Source organism: Peromyscus eremicus, chromosome 3 (assembly GCF_949786415.1).
Source record: "Peromyscus eremicus chromosome 3, PerEre_H2_v1, whole genome shotgun sequence".
NCBI classification, from domain to species: Eukaryota; Metazoa; Chordata; class Mammalia; order Rodentia; family Cricetidae; genus Peromyscus; species Peromyscus eremicus.
In genome coordinates, this window is record NC_081418.1 from 154199555 (window position 1) to 154221104 (window position 21550).

General features: G+C 45.6%; 1 protein-coding gene across 1 annotated transcript in view; it reads right to left on the reverse strand.

The window, feature by feature from the left end:
* The window catches only part of Itpr2 (inositol 1,4,5-trisphosphate receptor type 2), a 429229-nt gene that overhangs the window by 322684 nt on the left and 84995 nt on the right, over positions 1-21550 (reverse strand). The window contains exons 6-10 of the mRNA XM_059256359.1: positions 21225-21323; positions 20795-20878; positions 20441-20587; positions 19415-19510; positions 3086-3130 (exon numbers count right to left, since the gene is read on the reverse strand). Of these exons, the coding sequence (XP_059112342.1) occupies positions 3086-3130; positions 19415-19510; positions 20441-20587; positions 20795-20878; positions 21225-21323 (471 nt within the window). The remainder of the gene's footprint in view (positions 1-3085; positions 3131-19414; positions 19511-20440; positions 20588-20794; positions 20879-21224; positions 21324-21550) is intronic.

Here is a 21550-nt window from a genome sequence, read left to right on the forward strand (position 1 = left end):
CCCTGACACACTCCACCTCATTTCAGTGAACCATGCATTAACCTCTGAAACTTCAAAAATGGAAGGCAACGTTTGGATAAAGCTTCTGAATTACAGGAAAAAAATATTAGCAGGTCATTAAGTCACCAACACAGGGAAAATAATCAGCTTCGTCACAGTCAATGTTACTGGAACACGGATGTAAGAGAAGCCGGCGTGTTGTTTTGGGAAATTAATTTCTATGTGACAGGCTGCAGATCAACTCTCACAGCCCCCCTCCCTTCCTCTTCAGACACAACCATAATTACCGAAATGTGACGAACAGACAAGAAACAAGAAGCCACATTGTGTGCACTACACCTCACACTCTCGGCTTTCTTTATGCTCAAGGTTGGGGCTCTGGCGAGGGGCTTATTAAATCAAACCTCTGCTGCTGGCTTTCTCTCCGAGATGACCGGCACAGTCCAGTCCCTAACGTCTACAGTGAGTGCAGACTGCCTGCCCTGCTTGTGATTAAATGAGGCTGGGGACAAGCTCTCAAACACAGGACTGTTTTGTCTCACCTGTGGTGGAGACAAGGAGTGAGGAGGAAACCACTCCAGCCAGCTTAGAACAGACTCCTAGTTCCTGTCCGCTCTGTAAAGTGCCATGTCCGTGTTCACCTGCTCTTTTCACACAACCAGCAGCGTGGCCACCGAGCAGAGCAGGAAGCAGAGCGGTAATTCAGCCACACAGTGGCAAGGTTTGGTGGCTGCCCTCCTAGGAAAAGCAACTTTACCCAGAACTGGGGGTTAAACCCAGGGCCTCACCCGTGAACTCTGTGTCGATGAGCTTCACCTCCAACTCTCTTCATAACTTTGTATGACATTAGTCATCCTGTGTGTAGGAGGGCAGGTACCGCCAGGCAGAGGCGGGGGTCAGAGGACAACGTCTGTGAGCTGGTTTTCTCCTTCTACCAGGTGGGTCCCAAGGACAGAGTTCAGACCCTCGGGCTGAGCAGTGAGTACCCACAGAACCATTTTACCCCCTCCTTTAAGACAGGGCTTCACCCAGTTGCCAAGGCTGGCCTTAAACTTGTTATCCTCCTGCCTCAGCCACTGAGGTAGTTGAAAGACAGGTCTGCACCACAGGCCCAGCTACCTGTATTTTTTCTAACCTACTAACACCTTTTATTCAGAGTTTCTGTAGTTCTGATCTGGCTTTATTCTCAGGACACAGGTTGGGTAGGCAGGCAGACACACAAGTAAAGTGGGTCTCTCCAGATGTCCAGAAGTAGGCCTGCTGAAGAAGCTGCCCAGAACATGACAATAATATACCCTAGGACACAAAAGTCAGCAAGTGAGCTCCATGCCTCCTCTGGCCAGCACCAAAACTTCAGCCTCACAAAAACAAGCATAAACAGGCCTAGCCGATCACAAAGTAAACGTCACTGGGCCAGCAGCCTGACCCTCAGCTCCACTCCTACCTTAGCCCTGACAATGAAGTAGAAAGAGGAGTCCAGTGGGACTGAGTCGAGTCCAGAAGGTCTCGTGGATCTACCAAGCCACAAAAAACAAACCATGAGCTGGGGAGCCACACAAACACTGCCACCATTTAAATCAGGCACCTGGGGATGAGGTTCAATTGGCAGAATGCCTGCCTGTCATGTACAAGGCCCTGTACCCATCAAGTTCCATGCCCAACACACATAACCCAGGTGCAGTGGAGCACACTCGTAACCTACTCACACGCTAGTTCCATGTCTCAGGTGGTGTGAAAAATGCTGCAGTGAATACAGACATGAAGGCCGAGCACCGGTACACCAGCTTTGTTTGTGTGGGACTGTCACCCAGTAGTGGGGCTGCGGGGTTGGACTGCAGCTCTATACTTAATGTTTTGAGGAATGACCACACTGTACTCATAACGACCATCTACCCCACCAGCTCTGCACAAGGCCCCTTTCTTGGAGCCTCACCAGCATCTGTGATGTTGTCTTTCTGACAGGGCTCACTCTCGCTGGAGTGAGAAGATGTTGTGATGTGGTTTTGACTTTCATTTTCCTGATGGTAAAAAACATGCAACATGATACTGTCCGTGTGAGGGTTTTTTAGACAGCCCAGGAGACAGAAAGCACAGACACGTGTATTACATCAAACCACAAAGCAAAGGGAGCGGGGAACAGAGGCAGACACCTCAGAGGAGGGGAGAAACGTATGCACCCAACCAAGAGTAAATGCCCAGAAATGATTCTTCCTAGTTCAAATCAACAGCAGAAGAATAAACAACCCAGAGAATGAGCTAAGATTCTCAATAGACACTTCTCAAAGGAAGACAGACAGACAGACAGACAGATGGGGGAACTGTTTGTTGTTGTTGTTGCTTTTAATGTTTTGCTTTTGTGTTTATTTTCATTAATTTGACTAATTACAGCTACAACTGTACCTAATGGCAGGTGTAAAGCAGTCTTCGCTGACAACCAAATCAGGCCTATTAACAGACCCCTGGTAACAGTGTCAACATGTCTTCCTCCTGCCAGACCAAAACTGTGCACCAAAAGGGCAGAGTGTTAAACAATAACATCACAGGTGTGAAAGGGGCGCTGCTCCCTTCCCACACATCCCACTCCGCTACCTTGGACAGACAGAGAGAGAGAGAGAGAGAGAGAGAGAGAGAGAGAGAGAGAGAGAGAGAGAGAGAGAGGCATTCCCACAGGGCACTTCAAAATATCGGAAATATCACCCATGTCTCATGGATTGCAGTTTTAATTTCTCTCCTCAAATAGAGCCCAAATCATTTTAAAACCAAGAGGAGAACCCAAATTATTTTAAAGCCAAGAGGCGAATCATCTGTCCTATCTTAACAACTTGCCATAATTCCACTTTTCTGTACTTGTGGAAACTGAACCTAGACCCACCACAGAAGCCTCAATGTCTTGCAATACACAGGTGGGAATGTCCCTTAGTGCCCCCTGCTGGGGGCGGATATCAACTGAGCCCTCCTCTTTCTGGACCATCAGTTGAGAGATTCTGTCCTGGGGTCCCCAGTCTTCAAGTCTGTTACAAAGGCTTTGATTTAGTCATATAAAAGATGACACAATTGGGACATTCTGAGGGGAACATCTACTCACCACAGTCTTTCCCTCATTTTGAGCGTCTCGATAGTCAGGATTAAGCTGAAAAACAAAGCAAAACTAGTTTTAAATAAAAAGTGCCAGTGAGAATGAGCCTGGGCCAGTAAGTGACTCAGGGGATAAAGGTGCTTGCCGCAAGCCTGATGACCTGAGTTCAATCCCTGCATGCGCTCTCTCGCTCTCTCTCTCTCTCTCTCTCTCTCTCTGTCTCTCTCTGTCTCTCTCTCTGTCTCTGTCTCTCTCTGTCTCTCTCTCTCTCTCTCTCTCTCTCTCTCTCACACACACACACACACACACACACACACACACACACACGAACATGCTTAAATACCACACACACAAAGAAGAGTCCTGCAGTGGCCCCACTACTGACGTGTGACTCAGAGACCCAGAGAATTTGCCAAACAGAAGCTGACAGGAACAGCCTCTGTCTTGGATAAAGTGTGGTTAGGCCAAGCAGAGATCTGTTCCCGGCCATAGATTCATGATAAGAGATGATGCCATGCTCAAATGTGACGGGGCACAAAGCAGAGGGGCTGGTGGGGGCAGGGAGCTTTCTAAGAATGCTATGAGACAAATGGGGAGGGAAGGAGCTGGGGGGGGGGTGCCCACTGGAATCACGCTGCACAAGAATGTAGAGATGGCACCTCTGCTATGAACAGCCAATGGGACTTCGTGACAAACACACCCAGCTGCCCTGCAGCTGAGGATTTAGAAAGACGACTGAAGTGTTGTACTACAGAAATAAAAATATGGAACAAAAAGATAATCTACCCACCCGTGCGGCTCTGCTCAGGCCAGGGAGGGACTTTCATCTGTGGTGCTTTTACAGATGTTGACGTGGATGTTGGTTTTGTACTCATGTTTGACCTTCGTTGAAATGACCTTAGTTCTTTATGATTATCTGTGTTCATTATTCCATATATATGTAGAATAATATACACAGGGAACTCTGTGTGTGTATATATATGTATATGTATATATACATACATACATATAGATATACATACACACACACACACACATAGACACATACATACTTATTGCTGTGGAGGTCAGTATCAATCCTCCAAAAGGCAGGATCTGGATGTGCAAGCTCTCCAGCACACCTGTGAGGGACTGTCTTGATTATGTTAATTGAGGTGAGAAGAGTCCATGACAGAAAGAGACAGAGTTTGTTCCTGGACTGCCTAAAAGGGGAAAGCAAGCTGAGCACAGCACTCATCACTCCTTGTTCTGACTGTGTCGCCACGTGGCCAACCAACCACCACAAGCTCCTGCCCCGCCATGATGGAGTGTAGCCTGGAACGGTGAGCCAAAATAAACCCTTCCTTCCTTAAACTGCTTTTGTCTTATCCAGCAACAGACAAGCAACTTATACAAAGCTAACCAAACTGTATCTAAGGGTCATGTTAGAATAATTAGTTCCAGGTAAAGCCAACCTCAAAACCACAGCATGTCTACAAGCCGGATCTGCACAAAAACAGGAATTGGCACAACTAAGCCAAATGCCAAACGTTTCGTGCCCTTTGAGATGCAGGCCATGTTCTCTGCCCTCCAACCAGGACATGCCACATCCTGCAACTGTGAGCCAGAATGAACCATCCTTCTCTTAAATTGCTTTTGTTAGTATTGTCACTACAGAGAAGGAAAAATACCCACGTAAACTCACAGCCACATGCATTTGCCACCATTACTGTTGATGATAAAACACACATCTCAAATTCTACTGCTTTGTCCCTTCTCCAAATAGAGTAACAGCCATAGTTATCAAAGTCATCAGCAAAGAATGTACAGAAAAAGAATATTGCTAATGAAGGAAGAAAAAGATGTCCTAGGGAAGTTCCTGGATCTTCTTAGATCTTAATGGAAAACATTGCATTATGTTAAAAACTGAACTATTAATCTGGCACAAGGGAAAGAGAGAACCCTGTAGTAAACACTGATAGAGCGGCTCTAAGGGGCAAAACTTGCGTCAAGCGGTATTTAGCCAAGAGTCCTGTCCCTGACTACTGACCCTGTGACCTAGGAAGGAAAATAAGACATAAATACAGTCGGCTACACTACAAAGCAGAATGTGACCAGAGCTAGGAGGCAGAAATGAATGATTTGTAAATAATATAGGTCAGAAGAGGAAGAGAGGGGTCTATGATGAGCAAATTTATTCAAGAATTGTTCATGGTGTTTGAGGCAATCCTTGAAGGGTGGGTTGAAGAAACGCCACATGAGAGAAAAATGGGACTTGTTTGCAGAGTCTCTTCTGTGATACTTTAAAAAATGTTTTTGAGAGTTCATTCATTTAACCTCACAATTCTGCTGCTGAGAAACACTTCATCCTTCTTCACAGAGGAGCCCTGGGCCCACTGAGTGAGGAACTTCGCACAAAGTCATGAGGTGTCATTGTGAGAGAGCTAAGTCTGAGGGATGGAAGACACACCCTGAGTAACTTGCTCTCCTGCCTCCAGGAGGCAGAGTGGTGTGAAAGATTCCACACCAGACAGGCTTTTATGTTGAAAGGAAGATCACCCTAGGTCTAGGGCCTACCCCAAGAGGCTTTTAAGCTAAAAGGAAGATCACTCAAGACAAATGAGGCTTTTAAATGAATGATATAAAATCAATCTTATATGTTTATATTCAGCAGCATCTAAGTATAGAAACTGTGACAGAAAGATATGCTTGATGTTCAAGTTTTAACCCCTGCACTAGGGGAAAAAAATCACTGCTTTACTGTAAAATAACCCAAGTTTTAGGATTATTTACTACATTTATAAGGCAGTGAGCTAGCCAGGATCAAATTCACAGTCCACAGAGCCATGGGAATGGCAAAAGGAGAAGAACATAGATTAGATTACTAGCAATATTGAAAGACACGGTCTTCATCAACTGCCAAAGACAAACAGTTAAACATGATGCGACATGGAGAAGAGAAAGTCAGATCATTGCATGGTGACAAGCGTCAAAAGAGTTACAATGTTACAGCCGGCGGTGGTGGCACACGCCTTTAATCCCAGCACTTGGGAGGCAGAGCCAGGCGGATCTCTGTGAGTTCAAGGCCAGCCTGGGCTACCAAGTGAGTTCCAGGAAAGGCGCAAAGCTACACAGAGAAACCCTGTCTCGAAAAACCAAAAAAAAAAAAAAAAAAAAAAGAGTTACAATGTTACAATGCCAGCTGTAGAGGCCCACAGCCATCCATCCCCACAACAGTAAGAAATGGACTGAAGTCACAGGAGCCGGTGATACATGCTTACATTCTTGCTTTTTTTTTTTTTTAAGTGGTGGTGGTGGAGGGTAGACACACCCACAGGTTTGTGCATGTAATCGCAGTTCTGGTGGAGACCAGAAGAGGGCACCAGATCCTTTGGAGACATGGGGGCTGACACTCAACAGGACTGCAAGAGCAATGGGTCCTGGGGTCCCAGGGACTAAGTCCACAGTTTGGAAGCAAATGTCCTTTTTCTTCTCCTTATTGTAGTTTTGGTTTGAGTTTTTTGTTTTGGTTAGTGTTTGTTTCTTTGTTTGAGAAAGTGTCTCCTGTAGCTCATGCTGGCCTCACGCTCTCTACACAGCTGCTGGGGTGGGGTGGGGTACGGGTGTGAGCTTCTGCTCCTGCGTCCCCCTCTGGGAGCGCTGGAACACAGGTGTGGGGTTCAAGCCTGTCCTCTTCACAGGCTAAGTTTTTAATTAACTGTACCTCAGAGCACTGAAGTTAGGAAGTAAGTGTTTAGTGCCATCTGGTGGATGCTTGACCTATCTACAAACAAATGCACTTGTCCATTTTCTTCACATGCATAGCTCTTCCAGCACCGGTCACTTTTTTTTTTTAGTTGACACAATGTATTCACCTGGCTTAGAGCCCTCCTGGTTGTCTAGGCTGGCTGGCCAGAGCCCCAGGGAGCCTGTCTCCATCTACCCAGCGCTGGGATCCCAAGCACAGGCCACTGCACCTGACTCTCTTTAGGCAGGTTCTGGAGTCAAACTCAGGTGCTCTTGCTTTCCTGGCGAGCAGCTTGCCATGGAGCCCTCTCCCCAGCCCCAAGTGAACTACTCTCTAAAGGGTGACACCAAAGCCAGGCACAGCAGCCCGCACTTGGGCGGTGGAGGCAGGAGGATCAGGAGCTTGAAGCCAGACTCTGAAATGGTGAGTTCCAGCCCAGACAAAATGAGACCCTGTCTTGCAAAACCAAAGGCAACATGAAATCTTTAATAAATAAAATTTTACATTCTCTGATCTGCCTTTTTTTGAAAAAAATCGTAAGTTACTCTTTCAGTGATTAATATCCAAAGTGAGAGGATGTAGGAAACGGCAGGTGGGAAGCTGTGGTGTAGAGTGTAGCCCTTCCCACGTGACAGGAGATGATTCTAAGGCCCGTGTTAGCCTGCTCCTAAGATGACCCCTGTCCTAAAGGACCAAAGGTCTAAGTCACAGCATCAGTGAGTCCACAACTGTGCTGTCCGAATCTGTCACCCGCACTTTGGCCACCCAACTCATGTGTGCCCCATGGAAACGACATTACTGAGAGAGAGCATGTGACACTTCTGTGTAACCACATGAGGTCCAAATGTCTTTAAGAGTTGTGTTGGGCACTAGATCAATAAATAAAACTTCACTTTCTTTCTATTTTCTGCTCTTAGTTTAAAGTTGCCGTCTTCAAATTTACTGGTTTTAGCATGTGCACCTAGATGTTGATTATTTTAACATTTATAAAGCCAGAGGTCTCAGATGTGTGTGATGGAAGCAATCAAAACAGTAAGAGCCCATAGCTCAGTGATGTGCTGCATATCCCCCCACCCCTCACCCCCACCCCTGCAGCCTGCAGGCACTTAGCAGATAGGAACTGCACGTTAACATCTGTGCCTCCATCACCAGGTCAGAGCAGCTCTTCAGCACAGGAGGCATTCAGTGAACGACTGCTTCATGTCAGATTAATGTAGATCAAGGTTTCTTGGCCTCCGGATGGTTCATGTTTTGGACAAGATAATTCTCTATCGGGGAGGAGAGGATGACCCTCTGTATTAGCCATCCTTGATGTCTAGCCACAGATGCCAGTCCCTTTCCCAATTATGCCAATCAATCATCTCCAAGTATTGTCAAACCCACCGACAAACTACAGCAATGCAGTGGTCCAAAACCAGCATCCAGCCTGAATACAATTGTTACCTTTTTTTAATCTGTTTAAGGCTTTGGTTTTTTTGTTTTTGTTTGTTTTTGTTTTGTTTTGTTTTGTTTAACTTTGAGTAAAATATAACCTCTCTGAGACTGGATCCCCTTTTCTGTGAAAGAAAACTACTGTGTTTGCAGCAGTCATAGTTCCTATCCATTCAGCCACCCAGTATCTGGTAAATGCAAATTCAGTGTGAGACGCTCTCCACAGTGTGGTCAGCTGGGTAGTGTGAGACGCTCTCCACAGTGTGGTCAGCTGGGTAGTGTGAGACACTGTCCACACTGTGGAGAGCTGGGTAGTGTGAGACACTGTCCACAGTGTGGTCAGATGGGTAGTGTGAGACACTGTCCACACTGTGGAGAGCTGGGTAGTGTGAGACACTGTCCACAGTGTGGCCAACTGGGTAGTGTGAGACACTGTCCACACTGTGGAGAGCTGGGTAGTGTGAGACACTGTCCACAGTGTGGTCAGATGGGTAGTGTGAGACACTGTCCACACTGTGGAGAGCTGGGTAGTGTGAGACACTGTCCACAGTGTGGTCAGATGGGTAGTGTGAGACACTGTCCACACTGTGGAGAGCTGGGTAGTGTGAGACACTGTCCACACTGTGGAGAGCTGGGTAGTGTGAGACACTGTCCACACTGTGGTCAGCTGGGTAGTGTGAGACACTGTCCACACTGTGGAGAGCTGGGTAGTGTGAGACACTGTCCACAGTGTGGTTAGATGGGTAGTGTGAGACACTGTCCACACTGTGGAGAGCTGGGTAGTGTGAGACACTGTCCACACTGTGGTCAGCTGGGTAGTGTGAGACACTGTCCACACTGTGGTCAGCTGGGTAGTGTGAGACACTGTCCACACTGTGGTCAGCTGGGTAGTGTGAGACACTGTCCACACTGTGGTCAGCTGGGTAGTGTGAGACACTGTCCACACTGTGGTCAGCTGGGTAGTGTGAGACACTGTCCACACTGTGGAGAGCTGGGTAGTGTGAGACACTGTCCACACTGTGGTCAGCTGGGTAGTGTGAGACACTGTCCACACTGTGGTCAGCTGGGTAGTGTGAGACACTGTCCACACTGTGGTCAGCTGGGTAGTGTGAGACACTGTCCACACTGTGGTCAGCTGGGTAGTGTGAGACACTGTCCACACTGTAGAGAGCTGGATAGTGTGAGACACTGTCCACACTGTGGAGAGCTGGGTAGTGTGAGACACTGTCCACACTGTGGAGAGCTGGGTAGTGTGAGACACTGTCCACACTGTGGTCAGCTGGGTAGTGTGAGACACTGTCCACACTGTAGAGAGCTGGATAGTGTGAGACACTGTCCACACTGTGGTCAGCTGGATAGTGTGAGACACTGTCCACACTGTAGAGAGCTGGATAGTGTGAGACACTGTCCACACTGTAGAGAGTTGGGTAGGGCCCTGCCTTATGAATAACAAAACAATCACTGACAGACATATACAGAATGCACAGATGGATGAACAAACACATAACTTCACACTGTGATAGAGTCAGTAGCTGGTTAGGAGGACATTGATGCTCCCGGGGACAAAATGCTGCTCTCCACCCTCTCTCCTTCCTCTCTACAAGAAGGGAGGTACTTTGAATCTCCTAGACTTTTTATGAACATGGTGGGTGCTGTACATTCCTGTCTTTTTTAATTCCAGCACGACCCCTTGGAACATAAATGATCACCTTGATCTCACACAAGGAAACTCAGGTCCAGAGAGAGGTTAAATGTCTGCTTAAAGCCTGGCACACAGGGGGCCACAGGCATGGCAGATTCTTTGCTTTGTACTATTCTAGGCTCTCTTTGCCCAACTGACAACTGTAAATAACTATAAACTCAAAAGCAGCTCAAGGATTATACAATCTATTTTGACCAAGAATCTCTAAAAGTCATCCATGTTTCAAATTATAAATATGTCTCTCAAAGGTAGAAAAGAGAGTAAGACCCGAATGTCAGGTCCCCTGCTGGGCACCTTGCTGTGGGATAATGCTCTTGTTCACTGGTTTAATAAAACACTGATTGGTTAGTAGCCAGACAGGAAGTACAGGTGAGGCAAGCAGACTAGGAGAATTCTAGGAAGAGGAAAGGTGGAATCAGGAGTCACCAGCCAGACACAGAGGAAGGAAGATGACAAGGCAGAACTGAGAAAGGGTACCAAGCCACATGGCTAAACTTAGATAAGAATTATGGGTTAATTTGAGTATAAGAAAAGCTAGTCAGTAATAAGCTTGAGCTGGATTTTTCGTTTGTTTGGTTTGGGTTTTGTTTTTTTCGAGACAGGGTTTCTCTGTGTAGTTTTGATGCCTGTCCTGGATCTCGCTCTGTAGACCAGGCTGGCCTCGAACTCACAGAGATCTGCCTGACTCTACCTCTTGAGTGCTTGGATTAAAGGCATATACCACCACCGTCCAGTGCCAGCAGTTATAATTAATATAAGCCTCTGTGTGTTTACCTGGGGCCAAGCGACTGCAGGATGTGGGTGGGAGAGATTTGTCCAACCGCAGGGCTGGGCAGGACCAGAGAAACATCTGACTATATTTGGTGCTCACCGTGGGGCACTGATCCACATAGACCTAAAAAAGCTTAAAGATTTTGAACACACAGAAATGGAGCCACACAGGGCTTCCTAGTCTCACAGTCTCATGCCAGCAGCAGCGCAAACTCGTCTCCCGACAGCTGCCTGTGAGATGGAGCTGGCCGCCAGCTGCCATGAGCTAAGCAGCATGGCGGATTCCAGCTGTGGTACACAGTGGCATCTGCAAGCTGTAGATATAGCTTTTGCTAGTACAGCCAAAAAAAAAAAAAAAAAAAAAAAAAAAAAAAAAAAAAAAAAGGAAAGAAAGAAAATGTTTCTGGACTACAGGCTGCTGGATGAAGGGATGAAGGCATGGACCCATTGCCTCCCAGAGTTGGTGGAGAGCATGGCTCCCAGAGCTGGCAGTGAATTACCTCCACCATATTGGGAAGCTGAGGTGGGCAGAGTCAGCAGCCAAGGCTGCCGCTTCTGTCCTAACCACACTGCAGTTTAAAGCAATAAATTCCCAATAAGTTAGATTCAGATGAAATAAACCTCTAAATGGTTTACATTATATGTAAAAATATACACAGGCTTGGAAGAGAGAGGAAAAGGAGGACAGACAGTTATATAAAGAAATAGATAGTTTTACAAAATAAAGTCTTTAAAGAAACAGTAAAAGTAATGTAAAAAATAAGCCAAATAAAGATGGAAATTACACAGAGAGTCTGGATTGTATTGTCTTTGGGATTTTTAACTACAGAAAGACATTTGACTGTAAAGGCTGTTAAATTAAATACATATATATATATTTTAAAGGTATCTTGACTTCAAAATTTGGGTCTAAGAATACGTTACTTTGGAAAAGAGGTTCTGCTTTTGTTTCCACAGAAGATGAGAACCTGTGGATTGCTTCTAGGCTAATATGGTTTGATCAAGGAAGATCCTGAGAGGTCTCCAATGACACTATGGCCCAAATGATCCAACATCCAAAATCAGTTTCAAAGCAACTGGCTGAGACAATGCAGCCTCACAGACTACTCCGGTCAAGATTTGACCATAATTCTTAACTTTCTCAAGATCTTCATAAGATTACCAGTGCCCCCTATCAGCAGGAAGTAGTATGAGAAGCTACACCCAAATTCCTAAAATATTGTTTATAAATGTTTATTTTTATTTAAAGCAGGTTGATTATAAATGCAATCTCTTTCTAAAGAAGAAAAGGGGATATTATAGATAGATAGTATGAAAGGGTAGATTATTGAATCTACTTTTAAAGAGCAACAATTTGTTTGAAATGTTTTACAACACTATGGATTTTAGTGTATTGATACAAATCTAAAGTTAATTTTGTTATAGTGTATGTATATTTCTACTCTTGTTTAAGGTATGTTTGTGCAGCTCATTTGAAATTGTAATGTATATAATTAAGAAATACAGGTTAATAATTAGTCATCCATGATAATCAGACTAATAGTCTTGTTAGTTAAGTTTTCTAGGTATACATAGATATATTTCAATTAGGTAGATAATCTTCAAACACTTCAAAGACCTACAGAATATGGCATTTAAAATGTTCTAAAAACTTAGACTTTCTGAACAATGAGACACATCTGCTCCTGGCAACACTGATTTACTTCAGAGAGAAAGATGAGCAATAAAGACACTCTATATGGAGTTTATCTTCTTCTTGGCAAAAGTAGCCATTTGGGCAAGAAACTTCTCTTGCCTGACTGCTGATAATATGTTGTATAAACTGGACATGCAGGACCCATAAGAAAATGACCACTGAATTTGACAAAATGGGGCAAAATGGTTCTTTAGTTTCCTGCTCTGCAGAGGAGACTGCCAGATATTCTACAGGACACAGGGAAAAGCAACTAAGAAACTCTAGACGTATTGGCTGAAGATGGATACCCCAACATTGCAGAGGAACTTTGAGTGACTGTCCAGGCAGGCAGCTGTCTCTGTCATTTCCAGAATTTTGAAAGTTGCTTACAAAGCATTTCCTGTTTAGTTAGGTAATAGTATATCCTTCTCGGGTCTTTGATGTAATTGAAACTAGATAGTTATAATTATAGTTTTCCTTAGTCATGATAAAAGATAAATTAGATATGAAACTTTAGACTCACAAATATAGGATAGATAGAATATTTTCTTTAATTTTGCCAAATACGAATAGACTAGATATTATAACTGTAATTCTTACTTGATAACTGTTCTATTATATATAATTTTACTATGTTAAAGTTAAAACCTTCCTTTTTCATTAGATAGAAAATGGGAAGTGCTGTGGGATATCTTTCTGTATGCTGTGAATATGTTTTGCTCTGATTGGTTAATAGGTAAAGTTACATTGGCCTATGGCAGGGCAGGATGGAACCAGGTGGGAAAATCCAAGGGAGATAGTGAAAGGAGAAAGGAGAGATGGGAGATACCATCCCACTGTCCAGGGAGCAGTATGTAATGCACACAGGTAATGCCAAAGAACACATGGTGACATATAGATTAATAGAAATAGGCTGAGTTTAGTTATAAGAGCTAGCTAGCAAGAAGCTTGAGCCATAGGCCATGGCCATGCAATTTGTAATTAATATAAGCCTCTGTGTGTTTATTTGGGGTCTGAGTGGCTGCGGGACCAGGAGAGACTCAGGAAAACTTCTGGCTACAGCACCTCCCTTCCATGCAAAAAGAGAACAATCTTCAGCCTGACTTTTAAATCCATTTTATACAGAGCATCAACTGGACTTTGGGTTCCCTCTCACCACTTCTGCTTTCCCCCTGTGAAGGGCAGACTGCAGCAACTCAGCCTGTACTCCCTTGCCAAGGAACCTGTAGCTATTAACACTGTTACCTGGGCATGTTATGAGCACCTCAGATTAACCATAATAAACTAAGTGGTGGGCTAGAAAGATGGCTTGGCACTAAGAGTATGCACTACTTTTGCAGAATATCTAAGCTAATTAGTTAATTAACTGAATTACTTTCTTCATCAATGTGGCACCTCTATCAGTTTCTCTGGATGGGCCAATGTCCTCCCTACCCCTCCAAAGCTGAAATCTTTCTGCCTATATTGTTCAATTAGTAGGTTTTTTGGTTGGTTGGTTGGTTGGTTGCTTGGTTGGTTGATTGGTTGGTTGGTTGGTTGGTTTTTCAAGACAGGGTTTCTCTGTGTAGCTTTGGAGCCTGTCCTGGAACTCACTCTGTAGCCCAGGCAGGCTTGGAACTCACAGAGATCACGTCCTGCCTCTGCCTCCCAAGTGCTGGGATTAAAGGCGTGTGCCACCACCTCCCAGCTGAATTAACAGTTTTAATTAATAATTAATCCTATTAATTTCTGCCTTCTGGAAACATCCTCAAACATTCTCTCCTTGCCATTACCAAGGCCACCTCCTTGGTCCTAGTTCTTGGGATTGCTCAGTGGTGTCCACCCTCCATCTCCCCACCCACCCCCTGCCTCTGACTCCATATCTTCCATGGGCTCCCAAGTAGCTGCCGTCATCCCTGCCTACTGGCACTTTCTGTTGGCAACAGAAGTGTCCCCATCTGTGATACCCCATGTAGGACACTTAATGCGCAAACAGAAATGGAGCTAGCATGACCAGGAAACTAACTTTTAAATACTATTTCATTTCAACAACATTCAATTTAAAGTGGACAACAAATAATGCACAGCTACCACACTGAACGGTTCAACTCTGAAATACAAATTAAATGCAGAATCTACACCATTCCTTAGCTTCGAAGATAATGTCCACTCTCCTCCAGTTCACAGAAGCCCTGAGCTACGTTTCTGCTCCTATAATTCCCCTTCAGCCTTCTAGAAGAACCTTCCAAACTCAAATGTGCCCATGCTACAGTTCAGCCATAGGATCCCATGCACTTCCTTGCTCTGAAGTCAAACCTTCCACAAGAACCTTCCAAACTCAGACATGTCCATGCTATGGATCACCATAGGACCCCATGCACTTCCTTGCTGGCAGACAAGCTGAACTCACCCCCTTCCTCTCTCTTCCCACCCACCCCACTCCTCCACCAGACAGCTCTCCCTGGACCCTCTTGACAGCCCTCCCACTGACTGTTCTAGCCTGTGGTGCCCTTTGAAGCACCCCCACCACCTGTCACCACAAAGAATGCGGCAATGTCATCACTGCTCTGCCCCTAGAGCTCTGGAGGGTAGAGACTAGACTTTTTGAGTGATGTCACTTGGTCTCTGCCAGAGGTTTCAGACAGTACTTCAGCCTGGGCATCCAGGCATCTAGAAAAGCATTGCCTTAAACTTGAATCATATGCCTCATGATGGCAAATCAAATTCTTGATTCAAAACCTTAAAGCAAAGGAAAGTGCCACTCAATGGTCCCTTGCCAAACTCCTGCCTGAGCCAAGCTCTGGTTTTCATACTGTCTGCGTATGACTGCAAGGGTCCCATCCCTGTCTATATGATCTGCACATCCCACTGCAGTGATGTGAAAGAAAATGGTCCCCATAGAGAGTGACATTATTGGGGGTGTGGCTTTTTTGGAGTAGGTATGGCCTTGTTGGAGGAAGTGTGTCACTGGGCTTTGAGGTCTCCTATCCTCAAGCTACATTCAGTGTAATACAGAGTTGCTTCTGCTGTCTGCAGATCAATATGTAGAACTCTCAGCTCCTTCTCCAGCACCACGTCTGCCTGCACGTCACCATGTCCCACCATGACAATGACGGACTAAACCTCTGAACTGTAAGCCAGCCCCAGTTAAATGTTTTCCTTTATAAGAGTTGCCATGGTCATGGTGTCTCTTAACAGCAATAGAAACTCTAAAACAAGGGCCTGGAGAGATGGCTCAGAGGTTAAGAACACTGGCTATTCTTTTAGAGGTTCTGAGTTCAATTCCCAGCAACCACACGGTGGCTCACAACCATCTTTAATGAGATCTGGTTCCTTCTTCTGGTATGCAGACATACATGTAGGAAAAATGCTGTATATAGAATAAAACTTTAAAAAAAAAAAGAAAGAAAAGAAACTCTAAGACACTCATCCCTGACTGTATGATCTGCATGTGTCCTGTCCCTGTCTGTATGATCTCTGTCCCATCCCTGTCTGTATGATCTGTGTCCTGTCCCTGTTTGTATGATCTGTGTCCCGTCCCTGTCTGTATGATCTGTCCCCTCCCTGTCTGTACCTCCTAGGTGACTTCTACACAGATTGTCCTCTGATTTATCTGCCAACTCGTCTATGCTGTTCCCTGAAAACCAGGAAATTACTTGCCCCAGACAGGGCCCTTCTGTGACTAACCTCATGGTGCCAACAGCAGAGCTGGTAACACCATAGTATCTTGCATGGGGTCTGTGTTGGCTTAAGACAGGCTGTCTTCTGAGCTAAGTGGTCACAGCCAGAGAACAAAGACCAGCTCTTCCACTTCCCTGGTGGTTCCTGCAGCTCTCTCCCTCATCCCTAACAACACACATGTCAAGCACTAAACAAACCTAGACTGAAGGTCTTCGGAGTCTAACAACACTGCTTGCTATTTTTGTTAGCTTGCTGGTTGGCACCTTTGTCTCCCTGCTAAAGTATTGGGTTTGCAACCCAGGGCCTCATATGTGCTCCCCACATGCCACAGAAGTACTCTGTCCCTGAGCTGTGGCCCCAGCCCTGATGCTGGCTGTTTATACAAATTCTAAAACTAATCATTCTTAACTCTTTGTGTTTCCAACACCTTAATATCTTGTTTTTTAAAGTAATAATTAAAACACTGAAAAGTTAAAGTGTAGATAAACCAGAGCCACAGAGAAGATGAAAGGTATACACTGATAGAATAAACCAATAAGGAGGAACCCCTGGGTGAATCCGATGAAGCTGGCCATGCTGGCCTTGAGCCATGGCACTTACATCATGTGTCAAGCATGCACTGTTACTTTGTTCAAGTAGGAGAATTAACTAAGTCCCTGACTGTGCTCAATTTGCCAAGCAGGGACAAGGAATTTAGAGAGATGACTGCCCCAAACAGGTCCCAACAATGCCAACACAGAAGCTCTGAAATCTTCCCAGTCTCTCATCTCAGGCTAACCTGGACAGTTTCCTTATGCTCATTCATTCATTCAAAGCATAGCCCTCAACACTCTGTAGGGAAAAGATGTTGCTCTATGTGCTGTGGAGACTAATGATGGGGAAACGCAGCCTTCAGAAAGCCTCATCATCATCAGGTGGTTAAGTCACTCAAACAAAACCACAGTGACTCAGGTGGTAGATTCTGTGAAAATGTTACATGATAGGCAAGGAGGTGAGGGTACCCCAAGGTCACACAGTCACCCCACCTACAGGACCATCCACTCCCCAAACTCTCCCCTCATCAGTCTTCCAAGCCTGCTCCCTTCTTTACCCTTCCTCACAGATGCCAGGGAATAGGAAGAAGTCTGAACTCCATTCTGATGTATACACCCCAAAGAAACTCCAGATTAAAAGGTATGGAGGAGAGCAAAGTGAATGGGTGTTTATACACTGGAAAATAGTTTCAGTATTATCTGTAAATTTAAATCATTTCTAAGACTTCTTGATGTTATTTATTTTAAAGAAAAGAATGTATTTTTATTATTTATATGTGTGTGCACGTGTGTGTGTGTGTGTGTGTGTGTGTGTGCCAGTGCACATGTGTGTACATGACCACAGATACCTTCAGAAGCCAAAGGTGTTAGATCCCCTAGATCTGGAGTTACAGGAACAGTTGTGAGTCAGCTGACGTGGGTTCTGGGAACGGAGCTTGAGTCCTCTGGAAGATCAGCAGGTATTCTTCACTACTGAGCCATCTTTCCAGGCCCGAGTTTATTCCTAAGCTTCCTTTATCTCTCATTGTCATTATGCTTTTAGTAGAGAAAAGGGCCTTGTTACGGTGCGAACATAAAAGGCCCCCACAGGTTCATATATTTGAACACTTGGTCAGCAACTGGCCCTGCTGTCTTGGGGGCCCAACTGTCAGTAGGGGGCAGGCTTTGAAGTTTTAGAGCCTTGCTGCACTTCCTGTTTACTCTGAGCTTCCTGAATACAAGTGCAATGTGATCAGCCAGCTTCCTAATCCTGTAGTCATGACCTCCCTGCCCATAGCCATGACCTCCCTGCCCATAGCCATGACCTCCCTGCCTGTAGTCATGACCTCCCTGCCCATAGCCATGACCTCCCTGCCCATAGCCATGACCTCCCTGCCTGTAGTCATGACCTCCCTGCCCATAGCCATGACCTCCCTGCCTGTAGTCATGACCTCCCTGCCCATAGCCATGACCTCCCTGCCTGTAGCCAAGACTTCCCAGACATAAGCAACCCCCTCTCTCCCTCAGCCTGTCCCGTAGGGTACTTTATCACAGCAACAGAAAAGAACCTAATCAAATCCTTGAGATGCTTTCCCACTTGTACTGGATGTTTTAGGGTAGCTCGGCACATGGGAAAGAGTCCCTTCCCTCTCCACAGTATGAGCCATAAAAGCCAGCTGCTCATGAAGGGATGGATAAAGAATATGAGCCTGAGACCGCCTGAGCTACACAACACCCAAAGGGAACAACCATGTCTGTAACACACAGATGTGTGAAGAGTGACGCCACATGGAACCGCACACGTCAGCAAAACAGTGGCTTCTGCTTGCCTGGTGGCTGCTGCCATGCTGGGGATGGAGCCAGGGCTTGTTCCACATGTTAATCCCATGCTCTGCATTGAGCTACGCTCCCAGCCACTGTTTTTGGCTGTTTGGATTTTTAAGTCTTTGGCTAATGTTTTCATCTTAAAAATAGTTCCAGCGCCAGGGCCAGAGAGATCGTTCTGCCAGTAAAGAGCCAGATACAAGGACCTGAGTTTGATCCTCAGAACCCACACAGAAAAAAGGAAAAGGAAATTCAAAAGAAGCTGGGTAGTTGTACATCATCTATAGTCCCAGGTCTAGGAAGGTAAAGACAGAGGATCCCTGGCCAACTAGCCTAGCTTAATCAGCTAGCTCCAGTAAAAGTGAGAGACCCTATCTCAAAATCCACGGTGGAAGGAATTCTGAGCAAAAAGACATGAGGCTGACCGATGGTCTCCATACACAAGTCCCCACATGCACATTTATCCTGCACACACACACACACACACACACACACACACACACACACACACACACACATTAACACATACAAACATACATACATTACATATACAAACACAAAATAGTCATTCATAGTCTAACTGGCATGGTTAACTACAACGGTCAACCTGAGATCTAGAATCAGCTGAAGGAAGGGTCTCTGGGCATACCAATTAGGGATTATCCTGAGAAGGCTGTGGCAGAGAGACTTGACTACTGTGGGTGGCACCATTCCCTGAGCTGGGATCTTGGACTGTATAAAAAGCAGCAGCTCTCATCATCTCTGACTGGCTAGTTCAAGTTCTGCTGCCCTAACTTTACCACGACGGACTGCATCCTTTAGCGGTGAGCCAAAATAACTCCTTTCTCACCTGAGGTTTTTGTCAGGGTATTTTATCAGAACAACAGGAAAAATAACAAAACGCCACCCCAGGCATGACAGGCAATAATCAAATTTCAGAAATTGTCCCTGACAACACAATGACTTTTGCAGAAAGGGGTTGCCTGGTTCATTATTTCAGACGGAGACTGAACAACGCTGTGCCTGACAGTCTCACCTCTGCGGCTAAGTAGTTCCCAGTTGCAAGATGTTTAAATCTGAACAGGCTGTTCCACTGTCCTGCACCGCCACGGCATGGATCGTGGTGAACCACCTAAAGAGGGGAAGTTTCAGCAACAAATGTTATCCACATGCCAGCCAGTGTCTACAGCCAGCGTACCCTGCAGAGCATGCCACCCATCCAACACAATGTGAAGGAAAACAAAACTTTCCAATAGTGAGTGAGAGACATGTCATACCTCACTTGAGGGTGTCCATGTCTCACACCTGTAAACACTGTCTTAATGCAAAAGGCACGTTTCCTGTCAGGGGATGGTGGCTCACAGATAAAATCCCAGTACTTGGGGTGATGAGGTACAAAGATTGCCAAAAAGTTCAGGGTCACTTTATGATGCACAGTGAGTCCCAGGCCAGCCTGGACTATGAAGTGAGACTCTATCTAATATATATTATTATTGGACTACAGAATTGGAAAGGTCTGGGCAAGACACCAGCACCACACCAGGCCCCCACAGGCTGCATGAATCCCTTTCCAGGAGTTGCGTAACAACCATACTTCCAACTCGCTTAGGAGACCCGGCTGATTTCAAACTTGTGACTGTCCTCCTGTCTCAGCCTGGTGAACAGCATTCATAACTATGAGCCTCTTGCTTTTGATGGCATTCAAAGAAAAAATATGCACCATTCTCAGTGGCTATAAGTTGTGTCTGCCTCCACCAGCCATGGCCCAGGCGGGCCACAGAGGCTCACGGCTTCCAGTCTGATCAGCACTGACAAGTTCCTAGTGGACTTTCTTCTCTTTCCAACCACTTGATCTATTTGTTCTGCTTTGTAATGGGTTCCATTATGACATATTCCTTTCAAATTGGTCATAGCCACAAAGAAATGTGTTAATTCACAAAAATCATCCCATGTTATGAATATGCCACCAATGTTGCACATAGCAGCAAAGCCAACAGCCTAGTATATCTTTATCTTTTTATCTAAATATTAGTAAAAGTCCCTCCCCCAAAAAAGTACATACCTCTATTTCCCAGAGTGCCTTAGAACTAGTAGCTGAAGTTGCTGATTGACGCAAGGTCGTTCGAAGGAAAATGTGCTGCTTTTTCTCATAGTCATCACAGGTAAGAAACTTCTCTTGTTCGGCATGAAACAGTCTCACAACATCACCCTGGAGAGACAGGTGAAGAAAGGCTGGCCTTCCAACAGTCTCCAGGACCAGCAAATAGGAGACCTGGCAATTCCTTTCTGGTCTGGGCACTCTGGGCTTCAGGGCCAGTGACTTTCCTTGGGTGACTATGGGCACATTTCAGATTCCTGGTGGCTGGTGCTCAGTGGAACACGTGAAAATGGAGGTGTGTGTGGAGAGCTTACTCACCCCTTTCAATACGTCCTCTCGATAGGAACTGAATTTCATGAATAATGTGATTTTCCAGCTCGTGTTACAATTAACAGCATTCACCTGTTCATGGAACAAACGTTGAAAGACATGGCAGTAGACTCTATATCCTGTCCCCAAATTACCATTCCAAACAGGAAGAGAAGAAAAGAGACAACTATGAACAGTGAAGTGTGGCCTCGATAAAAACATCTTCAAAGGACCATTCAAAACCAGCTAGTTCCCACAGATGCCCAAGGACGCTGACAGTAGTGGGGTGGTGCTAAGAGTCAAGAAACGGCAAGGCCTCCCTCCTTCTCTCCTCTCCCTTTGTCTCTCCTTCTCTCCCTCCCCCTTTCTCTCTTCCTCCCTCCCTCCCTCCCTCCCTCTAGAGAAAACCAACACCCCCTCCTTTCCTGCCTGGACTCACCTCTTTGCAGCCTGGGTTGTCCAGGAGTTCCACGTTGCTGGCGTGCAGGGGCTGCCCAGCGTTTACGGGCATCAGAACAACTTTATCTCCTACGACGATCTAGGGATCAGAAACATACCCTGATGCTCTGTGAGGCTGGAAACATCCCAGCAGTCCGCACCAGCAACCTGCCTCCTGGACCCGTCATTCTACACACTGTAACTTGTAACTCCTGAGAAGCATGTTCAAATACATGATCATGCAGTCAGATCCTCTGCTGCCTGCCAAACCCTACTCTTGAAGACAGTTCAGACCATTTCCGCATTAGTCTCCATGTCAGCTGGAGC